Source organism: Trichosurus vulpecula, chromosome 4 (assembly GCF_011100635.1).
Source record: "Trichosurus vulpecula isolate mTriVul1 chromosome 4, mTriVul1.pri, whole genome shotgun sequence".
NCBI lineage: Eukaryota > Metazoa > Chordata > Mammalia > Diprotodontia > Phalangeridae > Trichosurus > Trichosurus vulpecula.
The window spans coordinates 193,068,456-193,094,832 of NC_050576.1; the positions used below are offsets into that span (position 1 = coordinate 193,068,456).

At 36.1% G+C, this 26,377-nt stretch overlaps 1 protein-coding gene across 1 annotated transcript in view; it reads right to left on the reverse strand.

The window, feature by feature from the left end:
- Positions 1-210: 210 nt before the first annotated feature.
- The window catches only part of NSF (N-ethylmaleimide sensitive factor, vesicle fusing ATPase), a 191,256-nt gene continuing 165,089 nt past the window's right edge, over positions 211-26,377 (reverse strand). Inside the window, 4 exon segments of the mRNA XM_036755634.1 lie at positions 211-1,890; positions 2,321-2,376; positions 13,810-13,923; positions 15,285-15,419. Coding sequence (XP_036611529.1) covers positions 1,869-1,890; positions 2,321-2,376; positions 13,810-13,923; positions 15,285-15,419 — 327 coding nt within the window. The 3' untranslated portion in view covers positions 211-1,868.

The following is a 26,377-nucleotide window of genomic DNA, read 5'->3' on the forward strand; positions in this document are numbered from 1 at the left end:
CACTTGCAATTTTACTTGTAGAGCACCTTTTTATACATAACTTGTGACTGTTAGCCAAAAAACAAGATAACCACATTTGAAAACAGTCCGCTTACTCTGTTCTGCACCCCTCAAGACTGAAGTGAGCAGCTTCTGTCAGTCTTCATTCTCTTCCCAACAGAGCTGACAGACTCGCCACTACTTGAGCAAAGTCACGAGGCTGACAAACTCTTCCAAGTGTATGTGCTATTTATTGTATCCAGTCATTGGCATTAAATATAACATAGTTCTCAATATATTCTTGGACAAAAGCACAATAAAAACATTTACGTCATTTAACCAGAGACATTAAGTTAATATAATATGTGCTGATTTCCTGGGAAGAGGAAGTTGCAAGATCTTACACAGAGAGGGGTCACCATGGATACTGGCCACTGGAAATCACAGATTCTCACAGTACAGAGGTTGAAAACCCCAAAAGAAAGCTGATGATGTGCATAAGCCTACACTAAAAGTATACCCAGCAAGGCCTGGAGAATGGTTTGCTCTCCCACCAGGAGGACAAATGACAGAAACCCATGTCACACCGGGGTTGTGAGCTCCAGCAGCCAGTTAGGCCAGGCTAGCATCAAGCTCCGTCATTCAGCTTTGGGTTGTTTGTCTTCCCTTTGAAGGTGGGGGTGGGGAGAAAGTGGCATGCTCTACAAGCCTCATTACCAAATGAGCTGACCTAATTAAACACATTCTAACTCAGTTATCAGAAAAGCCACCAAAAAGAAATGAATGCTGATTGCCTTGCCCCCTTTGGAAGGAATGGGCAGATGATAACTGAAATCTGACATAACTTGCTAGAATGAAATCAAATGATTAAGGGAAAGGGAGTCTTTTTGGATATTTCAGCTACTACTAATAATGCATTCCTTAGATACTGCATAGTATAGATTAGCCCTTTGGTAGCTGGTTCCAAAGGAAGAAATGCTGGAGTGTAACTTTTAAGTTTTCTCACTGAGGAAAGAAAAATTTAGGGATACTAACAAACTTCATAGTGCTCTAAGGAACTGGCTCATTTAAAGCTGGATACTAATTAGCACAAAGAAGTTCCTGAATTATTTTGAATAACCTCTTTCTGTTTAGGGTAATACACTTTTCCACAAATAACTCTCACTGGTTTTTAACAACCATATAGAGTAGTAATATGCTGAATTTCTCCAAATCAAACAAATAATATTAAGGGGAAATTCTGTCTCTTCAATGTGATGCTGCCTCTGCATTCTTATTTTGTTCTCCCACCAGGAAAAATTTTCTGCCCACAGATTGCAAACTTTATTTTAAATGACCAAAGAAAGAGCAAGTGAGGAATTCAGATTCATGCATGTTTAGGCAAGGGTAATAATGGGTATTTTGGAAATCCATAATCTAATTTTTGTCTTTGACATCTAAATACATAAATAATACACAAAGAATCACATCCCATCTATGGTACCACTCCTGTCCCACTATCCTACAATGATTTTGGTCTCAGTTAAACAAGCAAGATTTTTACTTGCAATGCTCATTAAATTTACTGGTGACATGTGAGGCAGAACCCTCGAAATGTGTAATGTTAGCAAGTAGAGCGCATTCTTTCCACACTTAAAAACTGAGTGAGAATGTCTTCTCTTAGTCTGCACAGAAACAGAAGCACAACACCAAGCAAACCTGCCACAAAACACCAGAGTATCTAAGACGAGCATAAGAATGAGAATATATTGCACTACACATGCAGACTGAGGGCTTATGGAAGGTAGAGTCGCATTTCCACTAGGCCAGTGCCCTTGAATAAGATGCATGGCGGTCATCTTCACCTTGGTCACTTCCCTTGGTCAGTTTGCACAGCAGACAGTCCACATTCAATCGTAGTCAAGGGGGTTACTGCAAAGGAATATCAAAGAGACGATTACCACGTTGATGGGCTCATCCCTCCTTTGCCACAGAAACCTGTCTCTTTCAGAGCTTTTTTCTCCTATTGCTGCCCTGGCTACAGAGAGGATGAGCATTTCAAACAGGGCAAGATCCTATTCACTAAATATGCACCATTTGTTTTTACTGACAAGCTTGGAGATGCAGTTCAGGGAAAACAAATCAGCAGTACAACACCTATGTTTGGTTTCTGATCATGCCTACAATGATAGCAAATAATTTGGAAAGGAAAAAAAAAGAAATACAAAGACATCCAAGTATGGCTGAGAATTCAAATGTGTGGACTCTATAGCAACTCTTAGAAACATGGATGCAGCAGGATTAAACAGAGGCAGCTATCAAAATGTAAGCTGGGTTGACAGCTTTAAATGCATCTACTTACGCCCCTTCTTCTCTTAAGAGCGCCAGGAATTTTCTCACACGGTATTCAGGATCCATCTAAATGTAACAGAAAAGATAAAGAATCTAGATTAACAGTATACTGTACTTCAGTTAACTGTACATTTACTTCATCCTAAATAAACACTAACATTCGCACTTCAGTAACCTTCTGATGACCAACAGAAACACCTTATCAGCCCTTTCTCCATTAATATGATTTATAACAGAATACATAAATTGTTTTGAAACAGAGCTGGGCCTCCAAAGGGAGCTTCCCATATTCAGGGCTATAACAAGGTATCATCTTTTTGACTGGTTTAGTTGCCCTTTCACACAAAACACATCAGGAGTTCCTTAGCTATTACCAGTATAAGAAAAACATTACACATTCATGAGACGTAACTTGGACAGGTGGCCATTTACAAAGAGCTCAAATTAAATACATTTCACAGTGGATTCACAGTGGCATAGTGCATTGAACTCTGGGCCTTGAGTCAAGAAAACCTGAATTCAAATCTAGCCTCAGACACTAGCAAGTCATTTAACCCGTTTGCCTCAGTTTGTTCATCTGTAATAATGGGGATAACGGCTTCCACTTCACAGGGTCGTTGTGAGAATCAAATGAGATGATATTTGTAAAGTGCTTAGTTTCCAGTGCCTGGCACATAAGAGGCACTATATAAATGCCCATCCCTTTCCCCCTTCCCTTATCTAATGATTAAGAGTGGACTAGAGAAACTCATGGTGAGAAAATCCCCTCAACCAATACACAGAGTCAGATAAAAAGAAAAGCAAGACTCAATTTGAAACAAGTTTAAATGATATTAACTTAGTTACTAGTCCTGAACTCGATCAAACTACTAATCAAAAGACTTATGAAGAACTCTGTCATGACCAACACTTTCCCCTTTCTGGGTCGCAGAGTCCCCACCTAAAAAGAGGGAAATAACCCGCTGTAACTCCTGATTGTGTTGTGAAGATGAAAACAAAGAATGCTAGAATTCCTCAGGAAGAGAAGCAGGACCTCTGATGATCGGTTCTGTGAACAATCACATCGCTGGCTTTCATTTTTAACCTGTATGAAGTAAAAAATAAATTTCCCTACCACTTTCCACTCAACTGGTCCAGGAGATAGGTGAAATAATTTAGAAAATGATCATGTCGAAAACATTTCGATTGCTCAAAGAGGAGCTTGGATTGTTAGAAACATACCTAACTTTTAAAAAATGTTCCAGGATGAGAGTCTGATTCCCAAGAGGGAACTCCCTTCCCTCCAGGAATAGCTTTCAGATACTCAGTGCAGCTGTGGGTACATAGGCAATTGGATTTCTTTTTAAGATTACTGACTTTTTCTATCTCAAGAAACAAGAAAAAGAGTTTCACATGTATCACAGTTGAGAGGTCATACTATAAATGACTTAGGAAAAGTGTGAATCTTTAACAAAAGAAACATTTTTCTTCTTTGGGAATAAAACTACATGTGAATCAATTGTCAAGTTTTTAAAAAATGAAATTGGCTGCAACTCTGTTGTAGTCAGTACTTGCAGGTCTTTGCCCATTAAATATATTTAATATGTGTGAGCAATGACTTACTGACTTGCCTGTAGCTATGGAATTAAAAGTCAAGAGAAAGAGAGGAAAAAAGTAATCTAGATAAATGACTTTATTCCCTCAGGTGACATCTAGTCAGAGCAGATCCTCAGTACTGTGCAAGTTTTAACAGAATTGTGTATAGTGAACAGAGAGGTAACATGACTTATATTCTGCTAAACTACATGCCTCTTCACTTAGGCTCAGCCTCTCTTAAGCAGATCTAAAGAGAATTCATTCAGCTGCACGAAATCCATTTGACATAAAGGAGTTCAAACTTAGAGGTCTATGAAATGTCAGTCGGCTGAAGATTAGGCCCAAGTGCAACACTCTTCCTTTTACCCCACATACATAAGAGGCATTAACTTGATCCCTGACTTGGAAGCATCAAAGGAAGAAAGTGGGGGTTGGGGAGAAAGGAGCTACATATTTTTCTCTATGCAATAATTTTTTTTAAAGTACTGAGACTAAAAAATGAAGAATGCAGCCGAGCTCTCTGACAGATTTATCTTCTTCCAAGAAGAGAGCCAATACACCTGTATCTAGACCTTTACCAAAAAGAATCTTGAGCAATGTGATGAGCCTGTAATTTTAATTTACTGCTCAGACTGCAAGTAAATCAATGTATTTAAAAACAGCCCAGTTGGTGGATTAATTCATCCTCCAAAGTTCATGTTCCTAAGACCATACATTTAAAGCAATCAGTAGGGGACACATTTTATAGAGTTCATGTTTTTCTCTAACCATTTGTTCATGAATCCAATGGCTAATTTCACATTTCTCTTTTCATTTAATGCATTCTCAAATAGCTTTTTTTTTAGTCTGCTTTTGCTGTGAAATAGATTGAATGGAAAAGAGAATTTGGGATGCCATTCTAAAGATACAGCTGGGAAAATATGAAAGGACAGGTAACAAACTGGACTGGAAATGTTGCTTGGGCTCACATTTGATACCTTACAGAGTGAGGGGAAAAAACTGGCAAAAGACAAGATTATTACAAAATTTCTTTCCCTGTAAACTTTGTGTCAAGACAGAGTTTGAGATAGTAGAGAAAGAGGTGAAAGGGCTCCAATTCTATTGTGGTAGGGTTTTCATTGAATTCTACCTTTTTGAGTGGGCAAAAACACTCCACTCCATTCCACTTTAGCATGGTTTAGAAAGAGCATTGAGTTGAGTCCACAAAAGGTGTCACGAGGGTCTCATGGAACCACTGAACCATTTCATGGAGCCAGTACCATAATGGGAGCCAGGAACCCTGTGTTCTCACTGTAACACTACTGCTAACTTTGTGATTGTGAACAAGTCACCTTCTTTCTTTGGGTCTCTGTATCCTCATCTGTAAAATGAAGGGGATGCACAAGATTAATTCTAAAGTAATCTCCAACTTTCAGATGTTATGATGATAATCTATGATTTTTCCAACTTTCCTTTCTATTTTTAACTCTCTCCGCTTTCTAACATCTCCTCTCCCCAGTCTACCTGGGTATGGTACATCTAGATCCTGACGGGTGGCCAAGATTGAGTTTCACATTAGAAACAAGGATGCACACATGCATAAAAAATATCACAGGTTAAGAAAAATCACCTTTTCCATGCCATTCATTTTATGGATTTGGAAAGTGAGATCCAGAGAGAAAAAAATAACTTGCCTAAGGTCACACAACCTGGCAATGGCAAAGTGAGGCCTGGATCCGAGGTCTCCTGATTCCCATACCCCTGTTGCCTACATTATACCATCATGACAACTACAGAGGATTGTACATATGTGAGGAATAAATGACAGTATGCCCAAACTGTTGCTATAAAGTGAGCAGAACAACAAACTCAAAGGTTTTCTTCAAAAGATGTAGTCAAAGGACCACTGAAACATTTTATCCAGAAACGGAGCATAGAGATGTTAAAAAACAAAACACGGTTGTGAGGGGAAAAGCCTGACGGAATAGAAGAGCATTAAAACAGTAAGCAAAACTGATTTACTAACTTTGGGAGAGAATAAAATATAAAAGAAAAAAATGGAAGAAGACCTCAAATCTAACAGTCACAACCTTAAATGTCAATATAATAAATAATGTATTAAATGGAAACAGTAATAGAAAGCAAAATCCAACAATGTGCTGCATACAAGAAATATAATTAAAGATACATAAAGGATGGAAACAAGAGGCTGGAACAAAATTTGTTACCTACTAGTTGAAGCCAAAAAAACAGGAGTTACACTACTGCTACTATATGACACAAAAACAAAAATTTAAAATATCAAGAGATAACAACTAGGAAAACTATACTTAAAGGAACCATACACAAAAAAGCAACATTAATATAAAACATATGGACCAAAAGGCATAGCATTTAAATTCACAAAGTGAAAGTTAACTTATTACAAAAATAAAACTAGATAATGGTGAAAGGACAAGTTAATAACATGATAACTGAAGGTCATTTTAATGTTCCTCTTTCAGAGCTGGACAATTCTAACAGAAAGATAAACAAAAAGAAAAATGTAAAACTGAAAATTTAAGGAATGAAAGGCTTATGGCATTTTGTGAACGAGAGCATTAAAAAATACATATATTTTCCAACAACACACAATACTTTTGCAAAAACAGACCATGTACTAGAGCACAGAGAAATTACATACAAAAAAAATTTTTGTTAAAACCAAAATGCCTAGAAAACTAGTAGTAGCTGACAGGCTGGCCTGCAACTATAAGAAACTAAATTTCTTTTTGAGTATGTCCTTAGGGTAAGCTATGATTAACCAATCAACAAGCATTTATTCAGTGTCTACCATGAGCTGCAATAGGTGATTTTGTACAAATGGATTTTCTCCGTTCTTTGATCTCTCTGAGGTATATGCTTAGTAGGAGTACTGCTAGAACAAAATGTCCTAAGGACTTATGGGGTACAGATCTGCTTTACACATTACCTACACAGTTGCCAGCTCTACCACTACTGTATTAGTGTGTAACCTTTCTACTTTTTAAGCAGCATCAAATATCTTTGAAGATTAATGCTTTTTAGTATAGTTGAGATCTGAAACCATCTCTTTCCCTCCATTTTTCTCATGATTTCCTTTGAGATTCTCATCTTTTTGGTTCCTCCGGATAAATTTCATAATTATTTTTTTCCAGCTCATAAAATAATCTCGTAGTTTTAATTAAGTATAGCACCGAATAACTACATTAATTTCAATAGTGTTGTCATTTTGGTTATATTGGCAAAGTCTACCCACACATAATTAATATTTTTTCACTTATTTAGGACTGCTTATTTTTGTAAATGATATTTTATAGTTGTATTCACATAGTTCCTATGTGTCTTGGTGGGTAGATTCCCAAATATATATGTTCTGTAGTGATTTTGAATGGAATTTCTCTTTCTAACTCTTCCTTTTAGGTTTTATTTGGTAATATATAGAAATGATGATGATTTGTTTTATATTTCACAACTTTGTTGAAGTTATTGTTTCACTTTATTTTTTTTGATGACTTCTAGATTTTCTAAATTGATTATCAAATCCATCTGCAAAACCTGATAATTCTGTTTTCCCTTTGCATATTTATTCCCTTGATTTCTTTTTCTTGCCTTATTGCTACAGCTGGTATTTCTAGCTGTTAAATAGTCATGAAAATGGACATCCTTGCTTTACTGCTGATCTAGGCAGAAAGGCCTCTAGACTTTCTATCATATATAATGTTGGTGTTTAGTTTTAGATACTACTTACCATAATAAGGAAAGGACAATTTATGACTCTGTGTGTGTGTGTGTGTTAAGAGAAATGGGTAGTGGATTAAGCCAAAAGCTTTTATAGCATTTATTGATTTAATCATGTGGTTTTAAAATTATTTTTGCTTATTAATATTACTTATGATTTTACTTTTATTAAACTAATCCTGAATACCTAGTATAAATATAATGTAGTCATAGTGTAATAATTTTTAATATGTATTATACATTCTTTGCTAATATATTAATATATTATTCTAGTCTCTTTGGCTAATATGTTTGCAGAAGTGTTCATTAGGGATACTGGTTTCTAATTTTCTTTCTCTACTGTGTTTCTCCTTGGTTTAGGTATAAAGACCATATTTATACTGCAGAAAGAGTTTGGAAGGATCTTTTCCTATTTTTGCAAACAGTTAAAGTAATATTGGAATTAGTACTTTGAATGTTTGATTGAATTCATTTGTAAGTTCATACTGTTTTTTCCCCTCCTAAACTCTGGGAGTTCATTTATGGCTTGTCATTTATTTTTCTGATATTGGGTTACTGAAACAGTCTAGTTTCTACGTCCAACTGGGCATTTCATATTTTTGTAAATATTAATCTATTTCATCTAAGTTATTAATTTTGTTGGCATATAATTAGGCAAAATAGTTTCCTTTATTTCATTTTCAGTTGTGAACCAACCTTTCTTAGTTTTGATAAGAACAATGAGGCTTACCTCTTTTTAAAGAGACAAGCTAACTTTATTTCATTTTTTTAAATAGCTACTTCTTTAACTTTGAACATTAGCATTAGGTTGCTGTATACATCTAAAGGCACATCACCTTAGAAATATTGTGCAACAGCACACCTTATACCAGTGTCTCACAAGAACAAGCCATACAATAACACATTGCAGCAAGGTTACCTCCTTTTAATGAGACAAGCTAATTTTATCTACTTCATTGTTTTATTTCTTTCTTAAAAAATTTAAATTCAATAGTATTTCTATTTTGCCTTCACTTTTTTTCATCTTTTCTCTGATTTTCAGAAATTCTACTCTGGTGTTTTGTTGGAATTTTCTGATTTGTTGCTCTTCTATTTTTTTTAAGTTGCATAATCAATTAATTGAGCTTTTTTTTGAGGATGAAAGCATTTAGGAGTTCTTAATTTAGGGTCCAGGCATAGATTTCAGGAAGTCCATTAATTATCCAGGGGGAAAAATAATCTTTATTTTCACTTACCATTTCCTTCAGGTATGAATGTAGGCTACAAGCATTATTCTGAGAAGGGGTGCAAAGGTTCTACCACAAAGGACTCCATGACACACACAAAAGTTAAGAATCCCTATTTTGGAGATATAAATTTTCTCTTAAGGACTGCTTTAGTGATATCCCTTAAGTTGTGGTATGTAGTCTCGTTGCTGTTGTTTTCTTTGCAGACATTTTCTATCAATTCTATGATTTATTCTCCAATTCATCCATTTTTAAGATACAATTATTTAATATCCAATTAATTTTTAACCTTCTTTTCAAATACCCTTTAATTAACATAATTTTTATTGCATTGTATTCAATAAAGAGTCTAGTATTTCTACTTTTCTGCATTTGTTCATAAGTTTTTTATGCCCTAATACATGGTCTATCTTTGTAAAGATGCAGAAACAGTTGAGAAATAGGTTAACTTCTTTTTGTTTCCATTCAGTAATCACCAGAAATCTACTATTTCTAATTTCCCTAAAGTTCTATTCATGTGTTTATTTTCTTTGTCTTTCAGCTTTTTGTTATATTTATCTAGTCTAAAAGGGATATATTGAGGTCTCTCACCATTATAGTTTTGTTGTCTAATTCTCCCTGCAAGTTTATTAACTTTTCCTTTAAGTAGTTAGATGCCATACCAGCTTGGGGTGTGTGTGTGTGTGTGTGTGTGTGTGTGTGTGTGTGTGTGTGTGTGTGTGTAAATATTACTTGTTTAGCCCTATAAAGCTTTTATACATAATACAGTTTTCTTGAAAAACTCTTTTATCAGATTTCTTTTTACGTTACCTGAAATCATGGCTATTATTCTCGCTTTTTTGGATTTGTATGAAGCATAATAGATCCTGCTCCAAACCCTTATTTGAACTCTGTGTGGATCTTTATATTTTTGAATGTGTTTCTTATGGACAAAAAATCATTGTGTTCTACTTTCTAATCCATTCTGCTATATCCTCTTCCATTTTATTGGTGAATTCATCCCATTTATAATTCATGAAGAATGTTGATTTTATATTTTTTTCCATCCTGTCCTCTTGTTCTTCCTTATGTCCCTTGCTCCCCTCTTTATAAAGAAGGTAATGAAAAAAGGAAGATTTTGTTTAACACACACAATTGAAGGGATGTTTCTGTTCTGCTTATCTTTTTCCCTTTGCCTAATCTACAATCATATTTTTCTTTTTCTTTCCTTTTACTCTGCCTTTCATGCTGTATATTCTGATACTGAAGTCTGTTTTGTTTATGACTACTCCCTTTCCCCTCTTGCCCTTTCACTCTCACTCTCCGTTTCCTCCTATTCCCCAAGCTGAAATTAATTTATTTGTATACCATGTTATTTGTATGTGTGGATACAAGCATGTGTATGAGTATATTCAACCTTCCTTGGTCCAGTTCAGATGAAAATAAAGTTCATGGGATAACTGTTCCCTTGACCTTTTCCTTCATGTTCTCATAGTCTTCATTTTGTGCACTATTATGTAAGAAAATAGGTTCTCTCTCCTTTACTTCTCAGTGTATTCCTCTCTTCCAACTATTTCCTTCTTTCAGATCATAAAACACAACAGAACTACCCCCAGACCTTCTGCCTTATTCAAGTTTATCTATGACACTTGAAGACATTAAGATTCTGAGGACAAATGTTTTTCCTCTCTATATTAGAATGTAAACAACCCATCATCATGTAGTTCCTTCCAATGATAAAAGCCTTTCTAAGCTTTAATGACTTCTGCATTTGTACTTCAAAAAGTCTGCTCAGTTCAACTAATCTTATCAGGGATGTTTGGAAGTCCTCTCTTTCATTAAAGGTTTATTTTTCTCCCATAGTAATTTATTAGGTTTTATTGGGTAGATTATTCTTGATTGTGAGCCTTTATCTTTGCCTTTTGGAATATTGTATTATGGGCTTTCCTCTCCTTTATTCTGAAAGTCTTGTGTGTTCCCAATTGTGGCTCCTCAGCATTTTAATTCAACTCTTTCTGATGGCTTCCAGTACTTTTTTCCCTTTAACTTGGAATCCTTGGATTTTGGTTATGGTCTTGTTCTTCCTTCTCCTTTCTTTCCCAGTATATTCCCTTATTCCTCTCTACAATTTCCTTCTCCTAGAACCATAAAACAATAGAATGAAGCCACCTCCAGGCCTTCTGCCTGACTTATTTAAGTTTTTATACATTTTATATTTATATATTTTACTCTTGAAGACAAAAAGGTTTAGAGGGGACAATTGTTTTTTCTTCCTATAATAGGATGTATACAATTCATTTGTTTACAATCTAATATTAGAATGTAATTAGACACATTCCTGGGAGTTTTCTTTCTTTGGTACTTCTTTCAGGAGGTGACTAGTGGATTCTTTTTGAAAATTTTTGCCCTCTTGTTCCAGTTTTTATTTATGGGCCAGTTTTTATTTATGCTTTCTTCAAATATAGTATCTGGATTGTTTTGTTTTTGTTCCTGATGTCCAGGTAGTTCAAAGATTCTAAGAGTAGTGACATTTTCTTTTACTTTTACTTTCAATCTTATAATTTTCCATTTTCAATTTACTTTATTATTTCTTGTTATCTTAAAGAGTCATCGCTTTTGGTTTGGCCCATTCTAACTTTTAGGGAGTTCAATTCTAGGGCAAGACTTATCATTGTGTATTAATTTTAATCAATAATAATAATTAATTAATAAAGTATTAATTTTCCTTGCTAGTTTTTTCTCCTTAAGTTGATATTTTCTTTAATATTGCATTTTGTATCTTTTATTTCATTTCTCCCAGGTACTCCTTTATTTCTTGGAGCCAGGACATTCTTTTCTCTGAGGCTCTATTTGGACAGGTGGAATAGTTACTCTTTTCTTTTGTGTTTACCTCTTGGGCTTCTCTCTGTCCAAGATATTTCTTCATTATATTCAGCATTTTGTTCTATTTACTCATATCTCCAGCCTCAATTTCTGAACTGGGGCTTTGTGTTTGGATGAGATTTTGCTCTCTTCTTTAGTCTTGCATGGGCAAGTCCTGGTTCTGTATATAGTGGATGAGACTTGCTCCTGCTTTCTGCAGGAATTATTGGGTTTTGGCTGTTTCCTAGTGACTTGTCTTGGCCTCTTTTTGTCTCATTCTTTTTACAAAGTTCCAAACCTAGATTTGGCTCGGTTGTGAGCCTGACAGGTTCCCACTCAGATGCTGTGGATAGTGCTGGTAGCAGGCCTACTGGGACATCCCCAAATGCTTTGTTTCTGAGGTGCTGCATGGACCCTTTCTATTTCTGTGGCTAGGGTATGGGTTTCCTAGGCCCCAAGTTACCTGAATGCTATGTTGTCTGGCCCTGTTCCCTGCAGTGCCTTGAGTAGGGCTGCCTAGGCACTGAAATGCTGTGGAAGTGCACACTGTGCTGCCTAGTGCTAGCCTGGCCCCATCTCCTGCTGTTTCTTTGGCCGGTTGCCTAGGCACTGAGCTCTGGGCACTGAACAACCAAGAGCTGGTCTGGGTCCATGCTTTGGCTTCTGACTGCCCCAGCTTTTTTTCTGCTCCAAGCTTCTGCTGGATTCTGGGATTCTTTTGTGCAGTCCTGGACTGGATAGAGGAGTTTGTAGGTATATCTTTCAAATTTTATTATTGTTCTTTCTGCTGCGTTCTCAGATTTTTTTCCTAGGGTGTTTGTGGGTAATCTAGGCTTCTAAAGGTCTTAACATGTCATTATCTTCCCATAATTCCAAGGTCACTCTTATTAACATCAATATCTCTGGTGGTATTCTATAGTTGTGAATCATGGAATATCACAACTTCTGAAGAATCTAAATTGGAAGTCACCAAAAGACAACAGTGAGACCCACAGTGGGCATGAAAGGGCTACACCACATTACTGTTATGCCATAGAAATGTCTGAACAAGAAAGTGGGCTGGTCATGTATGGAGTAGAGGGAATAATGAGAGGACATTCTTCATGCTGCACCAGGACCTTTGTAATGTAAAGCCCTGGAGGAAAGCCTTTACCATGGTAGGTGGAGTTTCCTTTGGAATATTAATAAGAGAGGACATAGATGGATTATAATTTTTACTTCTGAAGGGAACACTCACATTAAGATATTCCCAAATCCTATGGGATACTGAAGGACACCTTAGCAAGGACTAGTTTTTTAACTAAAAAATAAGTTTGCCAGAAGAGTTATTGAATAGGACACAGGATAAGCATCTAGAAAAGCTAGGTTAAGAACAAAAGGTAGAAGAGGAATTCCAGAAAGATGGAAAAGAACACCGATGGTGAAAACAGAGAGGTAATAAAGAAATTTCATGACTTATCTTAGGACTAGCCCTAGTCAAAATAGTTTCTAGTCGACTTTGCCATGTGTACTGTACAGGCCTGACCCACTAATGTGATTGTACATGTAGCAGGTGCTCAGAGAATGTGAATGACTTAAGAAATTAAAGACAATTGAGACATTCTTTTGTACTAAAGTATAAATAATTAAGCCATAATCCAGCAAGGTAAGTAAGTAGTATAGTGTGCAGTGGCCAGTAACCCCAGAGCCCTGGATTGTCAGCTGAGCTCCACAACTCATTAGCTTTTGACCCAGGGCAAGTCACTTTCCTTCTCTGGGGCCAGGTTCCCTCTGTGTTAAAGAGGGGAACTGGAGAAGATGTTCTATAAGGTGCTTTCCATCTCTGAAGTCTAAGAAAGAAGTAACTAAAGCTCCTTGGGGTTAAAAGCTCCTCATTTGTATAATGAGGAGACTTGACTAGGTGATGTCTAAGATCCCTTTCAGCTCTAATATTTCTGATTTGTTGGAACAAAAAGAAGGAAAGAGTACTCATTAGACTATATTTCACAATCTCAGAGGCAAACAACTATATTACACAAGACTTGAAAAATAATATACTACTATTGTTAGCTTGCTAAAATTAAACCTTTGCAAAATAAAATAATAAATCCTTTAATGGCATATCAATGATGACTCTTACTTGTAGTGACATCTCAATCAGCATTAGTAATTTCTTGATTCCTATCCAGACCTTCTTTCCCTTGACTTGCTGGGCAATAGTGGCGCGTTCTTTATCTTTGAAGTTACCCAAAAGCTAGAAAAATGAAAACAAGAAATACTCAGATGGTACCTAAAATCCACATCAAAAGCAGTAAATTTTCACATTTATCCTTAAGAGATTGATTAGAATACTTTTTTGATATTTAAATTGCTATGGTCTTCTCATTATACATTAAAGTAAACCTTGATCTCACTTTCTACATAAGTTATAATACTGAATAAATATTTCTTTTAAACAAAAGTTGGTATCATTTTACCACTGATTGTATTTCCACAGAAAATATTTATACTAAATATTTTTACCCAATTTTTACTTCAAGAAACATGCTGCATGTATTATAATAGAATAAATTAGTGTTTCATTCTCCTATAGAGCCCTTGCAAAAAAAAATTAGACAGAGGAACAATATACTTATTCCTCAAACAAACATTAAGGGCACTCAAGCTAAAATACACTAACGAAATCGCCATTTTATTGGGATTTCTCACTCTTAAAAGGATTTTTAAAACATAGTAATGAGACTAAGTCATAATGGTTATTCTATTCTAGTATTTAGAACTCATGAGCTAAAATGATCACACAGAGATGCTTTTAACTAATCAACTAATCAACAAGCATTTATTAAGTGCCTACTATATGTCAGACGCTGTGCTAGATGATGGGAATTGAAGATAGAAATGAAACAGCCTTTGCTCTCAAGGAGCTGACATTCACATCCTTTGTCACCAGGTCACTATAATTACTGCAATCATTTAACAGATACTTCATGTAGGTATGTATACAAGAGTACTCTTGCTAAAATAAAAATAATTAAACTAGGGTTAGGTTCAGGGATTACAGAATCCCCACTGAAATTTAAATATTTTAAAACTTAAATAACAATTGACCCTACAAAGAATCATTCTTGTTCTGCAAAGTTTCTGAAATTTTGCAGTTGCTTCTGCAAAATGCTTTATATTAGAAATACAAATGGTAATAATGAATCTGACTAGGTGAAGGTGCTAAAAGCCAATACAAATGTTCTAGGTAATTTACTCTTAATTATTTTGCTACCTCTCACAATCTATGTTTTTTTCTTCATGTCATTTACTAGCATGCTGCCATGTTGCTCCCAGAGTTTCTAAGTGTGTGAAAGAGGTCTTTCAGTTCTCTGTGCTGCCTATATTAACCATAATCCAGAAGTAGGTAATGAATTTGCTTCTCACTACACTTATTTTTCCACTCTTTGAGAAGACATGTATCCTTATTAGCATACTTTTCTGTGTGTTGAATCATAATTGAAATAAGTTACCAAGAATCCTACAATCAATTTATTCACAACTTGCATTGTCTTTAGTCAGAAAAATACATTTTAGAGATAGTATGCACAAATCAATTCATTAATTTATTATCACCTCCAAAGCCTCCATCAACTGTTCTCCTGTAGCAATGTTAGGCACGTGAATGGTGGTACTGAAAGCATTAAGCATTTCCATTTCCTGTAGGACATCTTTGCGGCTGGTAGTACCAATGATGAGAAGCTTGCGTCCCTAATCATAAAGAGAAAATATTTGAAAATTCAGAGAATTAGTCTTAGGAACACTGAAAGAAGAAGAAATCATGCGCAAAATCTATTAATTTAATCCAAGATATAAAAATAAAGGAAAATAAAATATTCAGAATTTTCTGCACAAAAGACTGAGAAAAGATATGGTTTAGAATGAAATGAGGACAACTTCTAAAGAACTCTTTCTCTACAGTAAAAACAAGAAAACAAAATCAGGATAACGGAGACATGGCAATGCAATATACTGGGTATCCCAAGAGTCTTAATGTAGTATGAAGTTTTAATAGCTTAGTGATTTCATTAGTTTGGAGTATTCCCTCCACCAACACAGTCTGCAACCCTTCAATAACTTAGTAGCTAGCCACAAAGTTGCAATGGACAAAAATTTCAACCTGAGGATGAGGATTTCTAAACACTGATCCTCTGATGAAAGACCTTCAGTTTATTATCGGACTCATACTTAAAGACTTAGTGTAACATGACAGAAGAGTCTGTGCTCCACTTGTATAGCCTTTAACAACCCATGATAATAGATAAAGAGGAGATAAAACTACTTTTATTTGTTAATGATATGATAATGTACTTAGAACATGCCTTAGGGAATCAGATCAAGACAATAGCTTCAGCAAAGTTGCAGACTTAAAAATCAACTGCATTCACGTATAATAATAATGATAAAATTCAAAAGGCAATAGAAAGGGAAATCTCATTCCAAATAACTACAAGAGAAATGACAAGAAGAGGGTGAATGGCATTTCCAGACCTCAAAACATACTGTGAAACAGTAGTCATTAAAACTATCTGCTACTAGTTAAAAAAGAGAGGGAGATAAATAGAACAGAGTAGACAAGAGACCAATGGAACTCAATAACCTAGTATTTGATAAAGTATAAAGAATAAATTACTTAGAAAGAACTCCCTACTTCATAAAAAATTGCTGAGAAAACCGGAAAGCAATTTGGCAGAAACCAGGCTTCAACAAATATCTTATACTGTATTCCACAATACATTCTAAATGGATAGGTGATCGTAATATTAAAGATCATACTATAAAAAGCAGGAAGAGAAACAGGTCATATATCTCTCACAGTTATGGGTAGGAGATGTATTTTTAACCAAACAAAGGATAGAGGCAATTACAAAAGATAAAATAGATAACATTGATTACATAACACTGAATAGTTTCTGCTCAGACAAAATCAATGCACTTAGGATAAGGATGGAAGACATGGAATGGGGAAAAATTTTTTATCAAATTTCTCTGATAAGGGTTTGGTACACACGCACACACACAATACCCATTCCCCAATAGGTAAGTGGTATAAGGGTAGGAACAAACAGTTCTCAAAAGACAAATTTGAAAGAATTTAAAGTATTAACAACCACATGAAGGTATGCTCCAAATTGCTAATAAATATGAGAACTGCAAATAAAAACAACCCTGAAGTTTCACCTCACATGCTGCAAATCAGTAAAGTTGATAAAAAATGGGAATAGTCAATGTTGGAGGAATTGTGTAGAAAGATACGTGCTCTGGTACATTGTGAGTGAAGCTACAAATCAGTATAGTTATGTGAGGAACAGAAAGAAAGCCAACCGGAATAACACAACAGTTAACCAGACAGCCAGACTATCCCTCTAGAAAATGTGTAGAGTAAACCCTAACATTAAGGCCAAAGTCAGGAAGTAGCCTGAAAGAATGAGCAAACAAACAAAAAAAAATCCCACCATTAAGAACTATTATGGTGACATAAATCCAGAAGAGAATGACTCCAAAATAGCTAAAAGCAAAGCCTTTGGAACAAAACAAAGCACTTCTTGGGTACAAGTTCACCCAGAATTCCTATAAGAGATGAAGTAAGAACTTCTAAAAGAACTGAAACGTGATTTTATAAATTAGTAAAGGGCTTGGAACATGATATTCCAGAAGGCAAAAAATATAGGCTTATAGCCAAGAATAACTTAGCAAGCAAAACAGAGTATAATCCTACAGGGGGAGATATGAATCTTTAATGAAATAGAGGACTTCTAAGCATTCTTGATGAAGAGAGCTGAATAGAAATTTTGTAATAAAAAACACAAGAAAGAGTAAAGAGAAGCAAAAAAGAAAAAGGTAAACATGAGCAATCATTAGAGACCAGACAAGGACAAACTGTTGTACATATTTTAACATGAGAAGCCTATCATCATCAGGGGTCACAGAGGGAGACTAAATAGACAGACGGCCCTGGGAGTGGTTATGTTATGTTTTGATGACCTTAAAAGAAGAATGGAAGGGGGAAAAGCAACACAAGGAGGGAGGGAGAAATGACTTGCAAGTAGAAGACTACACAAAAACAAGTAGGAAGGAGTAAGTAGGGAAGAACAGACATCACTTGAACCTCTTTCGTCTGATTTGATTGATGAAGAGAAGACTACATACACATAGAGCGTGTGCAGAAATAAATTTCACTCAATAGGGAAACAGGAGAACGGAGAGAAGAATACGAAGTTGAGTTGTAAGGAAAGGATTAGGTCCACAAATAAACTCTAACCATGGAGAGTAGATATTGAAGAGAGGTTTAAATGGAAAGATAATAAATATAAATAATAAAAATAAGGGCTCTGGGCAAGAGGAAGAGAAGCGGGACAGAACACAGCAGCGTCAAACCCAGGGCACTGCTGCTGAGCATGCTCCTTTTTTTCATCACTCTGTCTTATCTATAAAGGCAGAGTGGAAGAGTCTGATCAAGGCAATAACCAACCACAATTCCAGAGGACTAATGGTGAGACATGCTACTCACCTCCTCACAGAGAAGTGATAGAGTCAGGGTACAGAATGAGACTTTGGCAGGGAGGAGGTATGGGCAATAAGGGAATTTGTTTTTTTTGATCACGCATATTTTTTACTAAGGTTTTTCTTTCTTTTTCAATGGGGCTGGAGAAAAGGTGAAAAGAAGGTATTGGATTGTCATGATGAAGACAGTGGACTGTTCCATAGACCTCTACACAAATTGAATTTGACCCCAGACATGGGGAAGAAAAGGAGGCAGGAAGGGGGTCCCATGCCCATGGAGGGAGGGGGTTGGCACATGGCTCAAGGACACACAGGAGCAGGGGGACAGAGAAGCGAGAAGGAGCAGGTGGGGGCTGGGACCAGGCAGTTTGGGGCCTGGCCTGAAAGGAAAGGAAGAACATGCCGGGTGTAGGGGTATGTGTGGAGGGGGAGAACACATGGGGACCAGACACAAACACAGAGAGGAGAGGATGGGAGATATGCAGGGGCTAGGGACAAACGCATGATACCCAAGTGTGGAGGGAAAGGAGACAGATACACAGGGGCTAGACACATGGGTGGGTAAGCAGAGCGCAGTAAAAGTCTCTTCTTCCTGAGCAGGAGGTCTCAAGCTAAGCCCTTGAAGTTTGTTCTACTTTCACTTGAAGGGTTTTTTGTTTTGTTTTGTTTTTTTCTTCTAGGGGAGTGAGAAGCTGAGGAGTGAGCTAAGGGGCAGGAGTGGAGAAAGAGAGTGCACAGGACTATACATTAAAGTTAACATACATGCTTTTTTGGAATGTGGTTTTCTTTCAGAATTCTTTACGTAAAGTCAAATTTGTGTAAAGTGAAAACTGCTTATAATTGGAAAAAAGTTTAAGGAGAGTTAAGCAGTTAAGAAGGGAAATGGTTAACTGTAGAAAATATTTGTAGCAAGTTTCTCTGATAAAGGTCTCATGTCCAAAATGTTTAGGGAATTGTTTTAAATTTATGAGAAAAACAGCCATTAGTTTATTGATAAATGCTCAATGGCTATGAACAGTTTTCAAAGGTAAAAATCCAAGCTAACAAAATAAACACATGAAAAACTGCTCCAAAATCACAAAAAATTAAAGAAATGCAAACTAAAGCAACTCTTAGGTTCCACCTCATAGTCCTCAAATAGCAAAGCTAACAAAAACGGAAAATGACAAGTGTTGTAGGGGCTGCAAGAAAACAGGCACATTAATGTACCATTAGCAGAACTGTGGAGTAGCCCTGCCATTCTGGAAAGCAATTTGGAACTATGCCCAAAAAGTTAATAACTGTGCATATCCTTTGACAGAACGATATCACTATGAGGCATATGCCCCAAAGAAATCAAAAAAAGAAAAGGGCTTATATGCACAAAAATGTTTACAGCAATTCTTTTATAGTGGCAAAGGAATGTAAACTAGAGGGCATTCCCATCAGTTGAGGAAGGACTGATCAAATTATGCTATAGGAAGGTAACATAAGAAATTACAAAAGAGATGATTTCAGAGAAACCTAGGAAGACTTGTATGAACTGATGCAGAATAAAGTGAATAGATCAAGGGGAACAATTCATGTAATAACAACAATGTAAAGACAAACAACATTAAATGACTTAAGAACTCTGATCAACGCAGTGACCAAGCACAATTCTAGAAGACTGATGATGAAGAATGCTACCCACCTCCTGACAGAGAGGTGATGGACTCAAGATGCAGAATGTGACATATACTTTTATGTGGCCAATGTGGAATTTATTTTGCTGGCCTATGCATATTTCTTACAAGGGTTTTGTTTCCATTTTTCAATTTTTTTAATGGGAAAGGTAAGTTGGGAGTGAAAATAAATGCTTGTTTAATTGAAAAAATATAGAAATCTGAATAAACAGTGCTCTTTCAAGAGGCAGTCACTGTCTTCTGATTTGCTTTTAGGCTCATTCACACTGAGCAGTATATAATTTAAACTCTCAATTCTATTGTCAGAAGATACAACTAACCACAAAAGAGTAATAACAGATCATATTCCTTGCTTAGTCCATGAAGCTACAGTTTTTTTTTTTTTTACTACTTGCTACTTCCTTAGCAAAACTCCCATATTAGCCATGACTCTGACCTGCAGAGTGATGAAAGATTGGGAAATGCACAGTCGCTTATAATGGAGTGCTAATTTATGTTTTGCTTTCTGTCTTGTTCAACAAGACTGCAACATTGCAAAGAGGTCATGACCCAGGATAAGTTCAGGCCTCAACTTGCAAGGCTTCATCTTTAAGAAAACTCTGAAAAACATTACCAAATACTTAAATTGTGTTAGATCATTTTGTATGCTAATTAGTGGTAATTCCCATGAGGAAGTTTTATCATGAACAAACAGCTCTGAGTATGTTAGTGTAATAAATCACATTGGACAACAATTTGGAAAAAAGCTGACAGCAACACGAAATGGGAATGCCAGCTATAAAAACCAAAAATATTGTTTAACCAATGCGGAAAAATAAACTCTATTAATAACATGTGGCTACAATTTTCAAGTTAATTGATATGGATAAAATGTTCTCTCCCACTGTACTACTATCTAGATTTTGTATCATTGACTAAATATCAAGTTAGATTCAAATACCTACATCTTCTTTCAATATTAATTCTAATGTCCTTAATTAACTGTGGACCCATAGGATTGTGATAAACAATACTTATCTCATTTATCATTTCTCTCTTCAGGAAATCCTTGTTAGTTAATAGTTACAAAGAAGCAGCTCTGGGGAGCACCTGTGTGAAAAAGTCAGGTCCTAGATAAGTGTGTATTTTCCAGCAAAATATTTTACAGATGAAAAAATGAGAGAAATACTAAGGAGTATGTAATATCTATTACACAGATGATCTATTACACAGAGGATGGGCTAATTAGATTATACTTGTCCCTTCCAATTGAACAACTCTAACCTCTTTCCTTCCCCATTAGCTGAAAAAAGAAAGATATCCTTAAAAAACAAAGACACTAGATTTAAAAAAAAATGCCTATACAATTAATATAGTTAGTGACATGGAAGGACTGATTTCAAATGGGGAGCAAAAGGAAAAAATATGAAATAAAATCTATTCTTTATTGAGCTTGGTTGAGGAACTCCAACATACCATTGGTATGACGATAACCACAAACACAAAACTCAGATTAAGCAATGAATTTAGAGTTTACTTTAAAACCATAGGGCAGGAGGGGGAGAAAGAAAGGAACAAGCCCTTAAGCCTGTTAATTAGAATCTGGGTTTGGAAAGATATTTCTTGTCAAAGGGAAAATATAACTTTTATTAAAAATTAGGAGTCTGTGAACCAGGTGGGCAGCTAAATTAAAAAAAAAAACAGGACAAATGAAAGACAACCAGATTATTGACAAGAATTTAATAAATAAAAACATCAATTGTGTAATGGGCACTATTCTAGGTGATATGGAAAGATGGTAAAGAATTGGAAGACTTGGTCACTGCCCTCAAGGAACTTACAATACAGAATGTATAACTACAAAAAAAAATCATACCAATGAATAAAAAATAATACAATATAAATTGAATGAAGGTTAAGAAGGCATAGAATGCCTGGTACATAGTGACTGCTTAAAAAATTCTCGTTGATTGATTGATCACAGTCTGGTGGAAATTGTCCTGAAGGTATTAGGGAGACTCTAGGGAAGGGGAGTCCATGTGAAGAGAATTGGCACTTTGATGATGGAGGAGAGAAAGGAAGCTATGTGATGAAAAACTTTGTATGCTAAGCTGAAGAATGTCATGATGAAAGTGGTATTTGCAAAAGATTACTCTGGCAGCTATGTATAAGATAAGCCAGGAACCGGAGCAAACTACTGTGGTAAAAATACAATATGAAAGATAGTTAATGGGCTTAATTAAGCAGCTACAGGACCTTGGACAAGTCCTTTAACCTCTCTGAACCTCAAATTCCTCATGCATGAAATGAGGGGGTTGGATTCAAAGGCCCCATAAGATCCTTTCCTACTTTATATCTATGATCCTGTGATCCTGTATCAGGTTTGAAGCTCATGACTTAAGAGTAAACATCAAATAAAACAAGTATCAGATTTTAATTCACACCCCTCCCCCCAAATTGGGAAATATGGCCAAAGGGGGAATAGCTGATATTAGAGGGGGCTGTGGAAAGACGGGCAAACTAATATACTGTTTATGGAGCTGTGAATAGAACCATACATCCTAGAAAGTAATTTGGAATTATACTAAGAAAATGGCTAAAATATCCATACCCTTTGACCCAGATAATCTGCTTCTAGTCACAAATGCAAAAAAGACCAAGACAGAAAGGCCCCACGTACATCAAAATATTCATACGAGCACTTTCTGCAGTAGCAAAGAAGTAGAGACAAAAGAGATATCCACTGACTGGGAAAATGACTGGAAATCAATGGAAGTATTACTGCGTTATACAAAACAATCCATATTAAAAAAATCAGAGAAGCATAGTGAGACTTGTAGAGTGAAGTAAGCAAAGCTAGGAAAACAATAAACATAATGCCTTTAGCAAAGTAAATGGAAAGAACAAAAAAAAACCACAAAACTTTCTTGTCTTTAACAATAATGTCCAAGCTTGTCCTTGAAGAAAAGATGAAAAAAGGTACCTATCTTCACTTTTGCAGAGATGTGTGACTATGGGAATGGAACACTGTATGAGAACCTATCACACTTGATAAGAGCACTGGTTATGTAGTTGGGGAAGGGTGGGAGAGTAGATCAAAGGTTGCCAATTAATTGATTTCCCCCCAGTTGGGGTGATGAAATCACAGACAGTAAGAGGTAGATAATAGAGACAAGTCTTTTGTTTTTGATTTTTCTCCAATTATATATTTTCTTTCCCTCTCACCTCCCCTCTATTAAAAAGAGAAAAACAAAATCCTTGTTAAAATATGAATAATCAAGTAAAACAAACTCCTACCGTGTCCAAAAATGTTTGAATCTGCACCCTGAGTCCAACATCTCTCTATCAGGAGTAGAATCTAGAGTAGCATCCTTCATTATGGGTCCTCTGGAATTATGGTCCTTGAGTCTTTCAAAACTATTTATCTTTATACTGTTGCTATTGTTGTATAGACAACAATATGTTCAACAATTGGTTCTGCTTGTTTTGCTCTGCATCAGTTCATACAAATCTTTCCAGATTCCTCTGAAACCATCTTTTTCATTTCTTACAGTGTAATTTCCATTACATTCGTGTACTATAATTTCTTCAGTCACTCTCCAAAAGATGGGCACTCCCTCAGTGTTCAGTTCTTTGACATAAGGTTTTAAAAAGAAGTGTAAAGGAGACCTTTACACTGTTATCTTTTTATGGTGTATAAAATCCTTCAGTCCAACTTGATGGAATTAGAGATCAAATAGTTATTAGCTAAGGATTAGTCTTCCCTCTTTAAAAAGATGTATTTTTAACTTAATGTAATTTTATTACATTACAATTAGAGAAAAATAGATTTAATATTTCTGCTCTTTTGTATTTGTTTGTGAGGTTTTTATGTCCTAATACATGATTAATTTTTGTGAAGGTGCCATTCACAGCAGAGAATAGGTATATTCTTTTCTATTCTCATTCAGTATTCTCCAGGGGTTTATCATGGTGGTGCCCTCAAAAGAAGTAGGGAATTTTTGAAGGGGCAAGTTCCATGATGCCAGAGCACTGGGCAGTTTCCAAGGGAGCCAGATCACTCTTTGCTTTTCTCTTCTGGTGAAAGAAAAACACAAATCAAACTCAGAGGCCATCAGGAAAATTCCTAAATATCCTGTCTAATAGTTGGGGTCTGTTTAAATAAAGCCTTGCGTACAGAACATCATGTGCTACTCTCTCCTGATTCTCCTCCTGCCTATCTGACTTCTCTGTTTCCTCTGCTGTACCTTCTTCTAGATTATGTCTGTACCCCTGACAGCTCTGTCCTGGGCCCCCTTCTTTTCTCCTTCCATATTACTTCATTTGGTAATCTCACCAGCTCCCAGTAGTCATCTTAAACTCAATGTGTCCAAAATGGAACTTGCTGTTTCTCCTCCAAACCCTTCCCCCTAACACAAATGTCATTCCTATTAATGTAGAGAGTGACAATATCCTTCCAGGCCCTCAGGCTCATAAACTAGGAGTCATCCCCACTATCTTTCATCCCTCTTATTCAATCTGTTGCCAAGGGCTGTTGATTTTACCTTTGCATCATCTCCCAAATGTGCCCCCTTCTTTCTTCTGACACTGCCACAACTCTAGTGCAGGCCCTCATCACCTCATGCCTTGATTACGGCAATACCCTCCTGATAGGTCTGCCTGCCTCAAGTCTTTACTCATTCCAATCCATCCTCTATTCAGCCACTAAAGTGATTTTCCTAAAACACAGGCCTCATCATGTTACCTCTACTAAATAAACTTCAGAGGCTCCCTATTGCTTCCAGCATCAAATGCAAAATGTTGTTTTGTGTTCAAAACCCTGCATAACCTAAACTCCTTCTACCTTCCCAGTCTTCTTACATCTCACACCCTGCCATATACTTCCTGGCTGATCCACAAAAAGACATTCCATCTCTCAGCTCCACACATTTTCTCTGTCTCCCATCACTGGAGTGCTGTCCCTCTTCCACTCCACCTACTGACCTTCCTGGCTCCCTTTATGTCCCAACTAAAATCCTACCTTTTAATACCCTTTTAATTTCAGAACCTTCCCTCCATTGATTACATTTGTTTGCATGTTGTTTCCTTCATTGGATTATAAGTTCATTGAAGGTAGGGACTGTCTTTTGCCTCTTTTTGTATCCCCAGTGCTTAGCCTGGCGCATAGTAGGTATTTAATAAATGACTGATTGCTAAAAGAATACAGAAGCTAGAATGAAAAGAATTTGAGCTTCATATAAAATATAACTCAAGTAATCAGAAGCTATCATTTCTGCTCTTTTCAAAAAAAGTTCATTTATTCTTAGGTATCAATTGATCATTTTATGATGATTAAAAATGAGTATTAGGCATGTTCACAGCTCCTTATCACAGAAAAGATAAAGGATTCCTCTAGTCAACAAGCATTTATTAAGCACTTAGTCTGGGCCAGGCACTGTGCTAAGCGCTGGGGATACAAATATAAGCAGATAGTCCCCTGCCCTTGGGGAGTTTACCTTCTAAAGAGGAAAGACAACACATAAAAGGATTCTGAAAAGAGACAGGGGGAAAGAGGAGAAGGTACTGGAAGGAGGGCATGCAAGAGCAAATCCAGAGTCTAGAGAGGAATACAGAAAGGTTGGCGTGTTGACTAGGAACCACTAAAAAAAAACAACAAAAAACCAAAAACCAACCCAGTGAGATGCAAAATGATTATTATAAGTCTGACACTTAGTTAGGCTTACCCCCCAAAAGATAAAATATAGAACAGTGCAGAAACAAAAAAAAGATGTAATTCTGCTTTCCTCAGCAAGGAGTGTTCTTTAATGAAAAATTGTAACGTTGAATCCCTCCTCTAAGCAATGGGGCCTCTTTGCACACATGCAGTTGTGATTTCTTATCCTCAAGTGTCTGTTTCTTTTTTCTGTTATTAAATGCTTTAGTTGAATACCAAAGGAAGTGTATTTCAAATAAATCAAGCTACAACTAGGCAGACAGCTACATTTAAACTCTCTCCATTCGTTTTTAGCCTGAAGCAAATTTTCAGTCTGTCTCTCTATCCTTCATCATGGTGGAGCAGGCAGACCAGAGAATGATGAAGGAGGGAATTTATGGTGCAGGTCTAATGTGAGATGAGAAACTTAGCAGCAAATAAGCTTTAAATAATTATTAAATAGGTAAAATAATCCTTAAATCATAAGACTTTTTTTTTTAATTGGACAGGACCTCAGAGAATATCTACTCAAATCCCTTTATTTCACAGAGGAGCAAACTGAATCCAGAGAGATTAAGTGATTTGCCCAAAGTAATATAGCTAATTAGGAACAGAACCAGAACCAGAATCCAGGTTTCCTGATTTTTTTCCCATTTATTTTATTTTGAATCTTCATTTTATACTACACTGCCTCTCAGATAATGAAAACAAAATTTAACTGCTCTCTGCTGAAAATACTGAATATTATGTCAACTCCCAACTCCTCAGTAGTCACTGACCTGGCAAAAAGAGTTATGGCACAATGGATAATGAAGCAGACTTGTAGACTG